Here is a 9834-nt window from a genome sequence, read left to right on the forward strand (position 1 = left end):
AGCTAATCAAGCTTCGATATGTAGACCTTAGTTGTGGGCTTTGTTTTGATTCGTTTTCGGGTTTATTCGAGGATGAGTAAAGGTCTAAGCGTGGGGGAGTTTGATTAGACGTATTTAGTTTGGTGTAATACGGTATACTTTGTGTTAATTTGGTTGCTTGGAAGGGGTATTTGAGAGCTTTATTTCATATCTTGCCTTTGACGGTATTTAGCTTGAGTTGTGTGGTATTTTGATACAAATAAGTAACTTGTGTTGGGCTAGTGGAATAAGGATGAGGTTTGGATGTTTGTAATGGGCTAAGGAGTGCATTAGGAGTTATTTATGATGAGGGTCAAAGCCCAAATTTGCAGATCAAGCCATGAAGTCAAGATTGGAGTCAAAGCGCGAGGAAAAGAGTAGCCACACTGTGCGGCTCGATCCGCATCAAGCGGCCAGATCAGTCCACGTATATCAGCTGGCCGCATCACGCGGCTAGGGCCGCACCACGCGGCAGAGCACGAGACTACTCAAATTATAACGCCTCTTTGGATTCCTTCTTTAGTTATTACATTTACTTCATGACATTAATTTAGAATTTTATGGGCTATAATTAGTCATCAGTTTTAGCATTGACGATCATCTTAAACATTAGAAAGAATACATTGCATCTTCATCTTCTTAGTTTTCTTTTCCAATAAAATTATATCTTTAATTATTCATGGAGGGCTAATCTCTCAATTCTTGGAACAAGAGATTGAAACCTTCAAGCTATTTTGATTGTCATACTCTAAATCTTTATTTTGTTATTTGAATATCAAGTATTGTTTTGTTTAATTGTTTTATAGTTAATTTACTTCTAGTTTGATTACCTAGTTGTTTAATTAAGAATCAATTGCTAGTTTGGGTAATCGAATCCGATTGTTCATTTACCTAGATATTTTTGTAGCAACTATATTTTATCAATTTGTATACCGATTCATCGTTGTTTATTTATAGAAAGATAATACTTACATGAATCAAATCGTATCCCTCTTGTGAATGCGTTCATTCATCTTTGTTAATTCTTATTGATTTATTATATGATTAAACTTAGACGATTGGATTAGGTTGTCATTGTTTTGGTAAATTTCTACCAATTTAGGGTTAAAGTGGTCTTAGTGCCTGATCAATATTACGACTCGTTGATGATTGTATTTTGTGTGTTATGATGAATTGAACGTAAACGTAAATAAAGGACACAAGCAATTTTGGTTACGCGGAAAACCCGATATGGGAAACAACCGCGGGGGGAGACGGAATCCCACCAATAATTTCACTATAATTCGGTGGAAAGTAAAACATGAGACAGTATTGCTATATCTCGGAGGCTAGGGTTCTCTTGCGTACTTATTTAGATGATCTTTAGGTCATGTGTTTATGCCCCTTATATAGTTATGCTCTTCCTCCAAGGGTTCTTTGCTTTCTCGCCAAGTATTCCCTCTTTGATACAAGATTGAACTTTCCTTATTTAGAATATGGTAATAGGTAGGATTTCCTTATTTTACCCATGAATATGCGAGTATCCAAGACCGGGTCCATATCTTCCATGTACGTTGCTCTGCCTCTGCCTCCTGGCCTGCTTCCCTGGCTCAGCCCATATCCAGAATTTGGGCCTAACAGTTTGCCCCCAATTTTCCGTGAAAACATCCTCTTGATAGTTGAGCGGGAAATTGCAATGTACCGCTGAGTGACTTCCCGCATACTCTTTTCCAACCCTTTGATTTCCACATTTTAAACCTACCAACCACTTTCCCTATTTAATCTCATCCGTCCCCTCCTCACTCTCTCTCTTTAATCATTTCAACTCCTCAAAACCCTCAAAACCTCGATTCTCCAAAAACGCCTCTCCGTCTTCTCCTCGCCTGCCAACGCCGCCTTCTCTCTTCGTCTCTCAGGTACTTTCACTTCTCTCTTTTCTTCAATTCACTATGGCAAAAACTCGTTTTGCCGCTTCCTCGTCTTCCACCATTGACCTCGTCGAGGACGACGTCTTTCCTTCCCGGGGTATCCTCAAAAAACCGCACTTCTGGGACACCACCCTGACTCAGGGCGACATCCCACGAATCAAAGCTCTCTAAGGTCTGGGCGATGATGTGGAGATTCACATCCCTTGTCTTGGTCAGAAAGCCGACGCCTCCCGTGAGGGGTGGATCTGCTTGTATATGTACCCTTTCACCCTTGGTCTCAAATTTATCTTTCCTTCCTTGATCCAAGAGTTTATTCGTTTGAACTCTCTCCCATGTCTCAAATTGCTCCATACGCATGGAGAATTCTTCTATCCATCGTCGCTCTTAACAACAGCCTAGATGCTGACATCGGGCTATCAAATCTGGCCAATAGATTTGATTGTCGTCACTTGGAAATGGCCAATACACTTTCAGGGCCATGGAGAAGACTGAAAATTTCCTACAGTCCGCGGCCAAAGGCAAAGACGACGGCTGGTATGAGGGCTTCTTCTACATCAAGCTTGACTCTATTCCTCTGCGTGCCAACTACCTCTTTGAGCACTGGATCCTGGCTAGGAGTAAGTATGCTTGCATGTCTTTTTTACCTGATCTCTTCTGCTACTCACCTTTCTTACCTCGTGATTTATTGCAGAACTCAAGAACCCTAAAAAATTTGAAGATGAAGATACCTCTATTGCCAAGCTTTTCTCTATCCCTAAAGAGCAAAGGTAGTTCCATGCGCTACTCTCTGGCCTCGACAATTCTACCGCTGAAGAAACCATGTCTTCTGGTAAACATCCATTTCTAACTTCTTGCTTGTTTCGCAGCTATCTACCCTGAATACTCATATCTGTCCTCTGGCGTCTTTGTAGGAAGCACCCGCCCAACTGCCTCTGAGATCCTGATGCGTCAGGCCAGGAAGAGGATTGCTGAGTCCACCCCCTCACCTACTTCCTCGAAAATGAGGTCTATTGCTAGACCCACTCCTTAGCCTATTGAGGTCAATCCCATATCCCGTGCCCCTGGTTCTCCAACTCGTGCTGATGACCAACTAATCTGTCATCCTATTGGCTTTGGGGATGCAGAGCGTGTCAACTACTGGCCCTCATTGGAGCGGCTCTTGACACCAACCTACACCCAGATGTTTGATGAGACTAATCCCGAGAAGATGACTGACCTGGCTGCTGAACAATGCTTCCTTGTAAGTCTACTTCCTGCTGTTCCTATCTCTTGCTTCTATTATTTCAACTCCTTTTTTGACTGATAGCCTCCTTACGTGCCCCAGGCTCTACAATCGTTCCTCTACCTCCGCAAGATGCTGAAAAGAGCTAAGACTGAATGCCTGGCGTCTGTGGGGAAGAACAAGGAGCTCGCGGCCACCTACGCTAAACTGAGGGAGGAGCTATGTGTAGCCAAGAAGAAGAAGGAGGTAGCCAAGGACCAGCTTGCTAGGACGCATGAGGCTAACTGTGTTTTGACCACTGGGCTGACCAAGGCTGAGGCTCGTGCTGAAGAGATGGTTGAACTGGCCAGGAACGTGGGAGCCTATACCGCATTCGAGAGGAGGATTGACTGCATCCGGGCTTACACTGAGGGGAGGCACACTTCCTGGAACCTGGAGGAGAAGCAGGCGAAATTTGCCCGTGCCTTCCCCAATGGCATGGATTTGAGTGCTTTGTTCTCTGGTGATGCTGAGTTTGCCAATCCTGAGCCTAAATTTCTTGCCATGGATATCTCTGGAACTATCTCTGAGGCAAATGTTGTAGAGGAGATCCTGGCACAGACGGCTGGTAGTGATGCTGCTTTGACTCCTGGAGCTGATCAAGTACCTGCGTTAGAGGAGCAGACAGAGCATGGGGAGCAGGGCAAAGGTTAGGGTGCTGCTGTTTAGAGGATTGACCTCTCTTAAAAAAATTTAATCATATTTTCTGGGGACTTGGCCCTGTGTGGTGCAAGTTTTGTAATTATACTTTTGAACTCTTTTTTTTTTATGTTTGCTTGCGCCTGCTGGTGTGCACGCTTGAAACGATTGTGGCACCTGTTATGGGTAGCAGGTGTCTTTATTTTGAATTGCCTTAGGCCTAGTTCATATGCCCCTTTTGCTATGTCTCATGATGTGCTTTCTGCATTTGGGGCTTAGTTCCCACTTTTGATTGTCCAGGAGGCTGACATGGTTCCAGGTACACAACCTCTGCTCCTGGTGGTAGATGCTTGATAAGATATTTTGCCCATGACGTAAAATATTTTATCAATAGGATAGCTAGTTAAAGCGTACCTCTCATTGTCCTTTTCCGGTTAACAAGGAATGTTGCGTTCCTTGTCGTTCCAGCGCTTATAGTTTCGTGCATGCACCTATGTATATGGCCCCGGGATTTTAGTACCCACATCGTAGCTATGGTTTTGTCTGGGATTAACGGTGAGGTACAGGTGGTCTTAGTATCACCGTGGTCTGCTACCTCCCATACCGTACGCCCTCCATATGGCTGACTTAGCAACGTCTCGTAGCCCACATGGCAGGGGCTAGACCCTTAAAGTTTACCCTGCCTGACAAGTAACCAACATTAGTACTCAAAGCCTTTCTTCTAGAAGCGTAAAATTCTAAAGTAGTACAAATTACCTGGTGTTCTCTCATGGTGTTCCAAGGCAACAGCTGGATCCAGGAAGCCACAGCCTGGACTACTTGGTTTAAAAACGACTCAATTTGCTTTAAAAACGAAAAAATTAAAAATTACTAAAAGTAAAAAACAAACCATAACCTAAAGCGTATATTACCCCCCCCCCCCCCCTCCTTTTTTTTTGCTTTATGGACTGTTAAAAGGTCATCTGTACACTAAGGTTTCAGCACTTTGTCAGACAAAGTACTGTTTCAGATGGCGAATGTTCCAGGGTTTGTGCAGGATCTGACCCTGCATGGTCATCAACCTGTATGCCCCACTCTTAACAATGCTTTCGACCTGATACGGTCCTTCCCATTTGTAAGGAAACTTGCATGCCTTGTGATTTTGGTTATTCTCAAATACCCTTTTGAGTACCAGGTCCCCTGCCGTAAGGGTCCTCACATTGACGTTTTTGTTATACGTTCTGGCTACAGATTGTTTGTATGATGCCATCCGTATGTAAGAACTTTCTCTTAGCTCGTCAACAGTGTCCAGGCTCCTGGTCATTTCGATTTGATTCTACTCTGCTGTTTGGCAGCCATATCTGTGTGTTGGTACCATAACTTCTGACGAGATCACTGCTTCTACCCCGAATATATGGCTGAATGGCGTCTATCCCGTTGCCACCTTTGGTGTCGTCCTGTCTGACAAGAGTACTAGTGGCAACTCGTTTGCCCACTTACCCCCTAGCTCCTCCAGCCGCTTCCTGAGGTTCTCCACAATGATTTTATTGTTGGATTCTGCTTGGCCGTTTGTTTGTGGGTAATAAGGAGCAGACTTCCTTAGTGTTATGTTCCAACGTGAACAAAACCCTTCAGTGTTATCAGATATGAACTGGGATCCATTGTCGCATATTATTTCAGATGGTATCCCAAACCTGCTGATGATGTTACGCTTTATAAAAGAGATCACATGAGCCTCTTTTACTTCTGTCATTGCTTCAACTTCAATCCACTTTGAAAAATAGTCAGTCATGACAAGCATATACACTCTGTTACCTGGAGCCCTGGGTAGCTTCCCCACTATGTCCATCCCCCACATCATAAATGGCCACGGGGAGATGATCGGATGCATTGGTTCTATTGGCTGATGAATTGCTGAGGCTGCCTTCTGGCACGAGTCATAATGCTTGGCGTGGTTTACGGCGTCTGCCCTCATAGTAGGCCAGAAATATCCCTGCCTTAAGATTTTATTAGATAGACTTCGTCCACCCGCGTGATTCCCACATTCTCCGCTATGTACATCCTGCAGTACTGTGTTAGCTTCCTTTTTATTTAGACATCTGAGATAGGGTCCTGCCAGAGATCTTTTAAAGAGCACGTTATCTATTAGCACGAATCCGGGGGCCTTTATCCTAAAACTTTGTGATTCTTTCTTGTCTTCTGGGAGTTTCCCATCTTTCAACCACTCCATATAAGGTTTTCTCCAATCCGAACCCATCTGCTGGTTTTCATCTGACACTAGGATTCCCGCTCTATTTACATGTTGCTCGTGCATTGCTTCCCTTTCCTGATTTTGTTCCACATGAGTAATTGGTATATTGGAGAGTTCCGTGGGCTAGAAAGTGGCTCCCAATGTAGCCATAGTGTCTGCCTCCACGTTCTGATCCCTTAGCACCTGAGTAATCCTAAAAGACCGGAACTTCAACTTTTGCTCCGTGGCTACCTTCAAGTCGGCTATCATATTTGAATCACGCGCCACGTATTCATTATTCACATGATTCACTTCAAGCAATGAGTCACTGTACACTCTCAGGTTCCTCACCTTGAGCCCCTGGGCCATTTGCATTCCCAATATAAATGCCTCATACTCAGCTTCAATATTAGTTGCTTTGAATTCGCACCTGACTGCTTGTACCACCATATCCCCTTTTGGGGACCGGAGGACCATACCTACTCCCGCTCCCCGAGCATTAGAGGCTCCATCTATGTACAGGGTCCAAGTCCCGCTTTCCTGGTCCCCTAGTAATGTCAACATCCCTTTTTCTGCCTCCACATGGGTAGCAGGACAGAAATCTGAGACGAAATCTGCCAATGCCTGGGACTTTATTGCCGTCCTAGGTTCAAATTATAAATCATAGACACTTAGGTGTAATGACAACTTGGTCATTCTTCCAGATAGTTCAAGCTTCCTCATGATCGTTTTCAGTGGATAATTAGTCACTATACGAATGGTGTGAGATTCAAAGTATGGGCACAGTTTATATGAAGCAGTGACTAGAGCTAGGACTAATTTCTCGAAAGGTGTGTACCTGGTTTCTGCAGGAAACAGAGACTTACTGATATAGTATACTGGATACTGCATCCCTTCTTTCTCTTTGACCAGAACAACACTTACCGCTGCTTCTATAACCGTTAGGTATAGGAACATTGGCTCCCCGTGCTCTGGCTTCGCCAATAGTGGTGGTGTGCTTAGGTAGCACTTGAGTTCTTTGAATGCTTTCTCGTGATCCTCCGTCCACTCAAACCTCTGGCTCTTCCTCAGTATATCATAGAAAAGTTTGCATCTATCCGAGGCTCGTGAGATGAATCTACTTAAGGCTGCCACTTTTCCTGCTAGCCGCTACACGTCCTTTGGCCTCTGTGGGGATTCCAGCTGGAGGACTGCCTTGATCTGCTCCCTACTGGCTTCAATCCCTCTCTGAGTTACCATGTACCCTATGAACTTTCCAGAGGACACCTCAAACGAGCACTTGGATGGATTAAGCTTCATCTTATATTCCCTTAACGTTTTAAAGGTATCTGCTGAGTGTTCCATATGCATACCAGCCCTCCTTGATTTCACCACCATATCATCTATATACACCTCCATGGTCTTCCCTATCTGCTGTTTGAACATCTTGTTTACTAAGCGCTGATAAGTGGAGCCAGCATTTTTCAGGCCAAAGGGCATGACATTGTAGCAGTATATGCCTCGTTCCGACATGAATGTTGTCTTCTCTTGATCTTGCGGATGCATCTTAATCTGATTATAGCCACTCCAGGCGTCTAGAAAGGTGAGCACTTCATGCCCAGCTGTGGCGTCCACCATTGCGTCGATATGTGGTAGTGGAAAAGGATCTTTAGGACAAGCTTTATTTAGATCTGTAAAATCTACACACACACACCCCCCCCCCCCATTTTCCATTCTTCTTAGGCACCACCACTACATTAGAGAGCCAGTCAGGATAGCTGACCTCCCTGATTTTTCCTACCGCTAGGAGGCTATCCACTTCCTTGTTGATAACCTCATTCCATTATGCCGCGAATTTTCTTCTCTTCTGTTGTACTGGGGTACAGCCTGGGTTTACACTTAACTTATGTGAGATGATGGATGGATCTATGCCGCCCATATCGTTGTGAGACCAAGCAAAACAGTCCATGTTCTCCTTAAGAAATTGAATTAGCTGATCTTGTAGCTTCTTAGTACAGGTTGCTCCAATCGATACTGCTCTACCCGGGTGCGCCTCATCCAGGTGAACCTGATCTAATTCCTCTGAGGGTGGTTCCTTGTATTCCTCCGAGGTTCCCCGGTCCTGTAATTGCTATGAGGGAAGCTTAGTTGTGGCTTTCAGGGCTTGCTTCTAACAGCTTCTGGATTCCTCACGATCTCCTTTTACTTTGACCACACCCCATGGAGTTGGGAACTTGAGACACTGATGATACGGTGAAGGGTTCGCCTTCATTTGATGCAACCATGGTCTCCCCAAGATAACGTTCTAAGTGGCTGGGCCTTCGATGCCTAGGTACCTCACTAACTTGTTGACCCCTTCAATATATGTTGGAATGATTATCTCGCCAACCGAATGTGTTATCTCACCGCTAAATCCCACTAGTGGCACAGATTTCTTTATCAAGTTTTCTTTGTCGAAGCCCATTACTTTGAGAGTTTCAAACATAATGAGGTTCACAGAGCTTCCGGTGTCTAGCAATACCTTTCGCACGGTGCAATTCCCAATAAATAACGTTATGGTGAGGGCGTCGTGGTGCTGTTCTGCCTCGTTTCCTGCGTTAGCTTCGTCGAACGTAACCATAGGCAAGTCACTCTGGCTCACCTTGCATGATGTTTCTGGGTGGTCTCCTTTGCCTTCGATAGCTCGCCTCTTGGCTGTAGAGTAGGTTAACCCTGACAACTCGGATCCACCTGTTATCACGTTAATGATTTTGGTGCAAATAGGTTGAGCAGAGGGGAGCACCTGATTTGCTGTCTCCCTCTTATCGTGCTTGCCCCCACGTGGTAACAGGTGATCCAGATTCCCCTTCCGTACCTGAAATTTTACCTCTTTCCGCAGCCTGAAACAATATTCTGTTCGTTGTCCTATATTGTGGTGCCACTCACACCTCTTGTTGCGGTCTCGGTCGTCATTAGGCCTGTCTTGCGTAGGTGGCTTAGGCCATCTTACTTGGTCACCCAACTCCTTCAATGCTCTAAACAAACCTTCCATTCCTGTATTGAACCCATACTCAGCTAACCTGGGGGGATATTGCGGATCTTCCACTTGTTGAGATTTCTCTACCACTTTGATGATGTTGGGCCTGTTGTATGGTTTAGCTCTCTCGTCTTTTTTCTCTGTTGGGGCCTTCCTACTCGTTCTATCGAAAGTCACTGCTCCTTTTCTAGATAGTATATCTTCTTCCAACCTTAATGCCGCTATTGCGCGCTGCTGAACTTCCTCGAATCTCTCACAGGGATGCATCGTTAATTCCTTGTATAGATCTGATTCCTTATCTAAGCCTTGCCTGAAGGCATTAATTGTTGTGCACGTGTCACAACCCCATATGGCAACTTTTTCTGTATTGAACCTGGTAACATAGTCCTTGATTGACTCCCCAATTTCTTGGACTATCCTCTAAAGATCACTTGGCTGCTTTGGAGTCCGCCGGCTGCTGGCAAATTGCTGGTTGAATGCATTGACCAGGTCAGCAAATGAGGATATAGATTTGTTAGGTAGACTAACAAACCAAAGTAGCGCTGCTCCCGATAAGGTTGGCCTGAATCCCTTACACATACACGCCTCTTTCGAGACTCCCGCTGATGTAGTCACCATAATCTTTTGCTTATACTGGCTAATGTGATCACATGGATCTGTGGTCCCATCAAAAAGAGTCATTGTCAGGACATTGAACCCTTTTGGCAAAGCCGCAGTAGCTATAGCGTCAGTGAAGGGTGAATCAGCATAGCTGTCTGGTGTTGTCATCTCCATGAGTGGAGGCATTCCTGGGACTCTCCGGATG

The 9834-nt window shown here is 44.8% G+C and overlaps 2 protein-coding genes across 2 annotated transcripts; both read right to left on the minus strand.

Annotated features, from left to right (window-relative positions):
• Window positions 1-5233: 5233 nt before the first annotated feature.
• On the minus strand, window positions 5234-6991 carry LOC141629781 (uncharacterized). The gene is made up of 3 exons (XM_074442729.1): window positions 6873-6991; window positions 6239-6677; window positions 5234-6130 (listed from the first exon to the last, which is right to left on the minus strand). The coding sequence occupies exons 1-3, from the start codon at window positions 6989-6991 to the stop codon at window positions 5234-5236; spliced, it is 1455 nt and encodes a 484-aa protein (XP_074298830.1).
• A 1327-nt stretch (window positions 6992-8318) lies between these two features.
• LOC141629782 (uncharacterized) lies at window positions 8319-9296 on the minus strand. Its single transcript, XM_074442730.1, has one exon. The coding sequence runs from the start codon at window positions 9294-9296 to the stop codon at window positions 8319-8321; it is 978 nt and encodes a 325-aa protein (XP_074298831.1).
• Between the last annotated feature and the right edge of the window lie 538 nt (window positions 9297-9834).

The sequence above is a fragment of the Silene latifolia genome, chromosome Y, assembly GCF_048544455.1.
Source record: "Silene latifolia isolate original U9 population chromosome Y, ASM4854445v1, whole genome shotgun sequence".
In the NCBI taxonomy this organism is placed as follows: Eukaryota; Viridiplantae; Streptophyta; class Magnoliopsida; order Caryophyllales; family Caryophyllaceae; genus Silene; species Silene latifolia.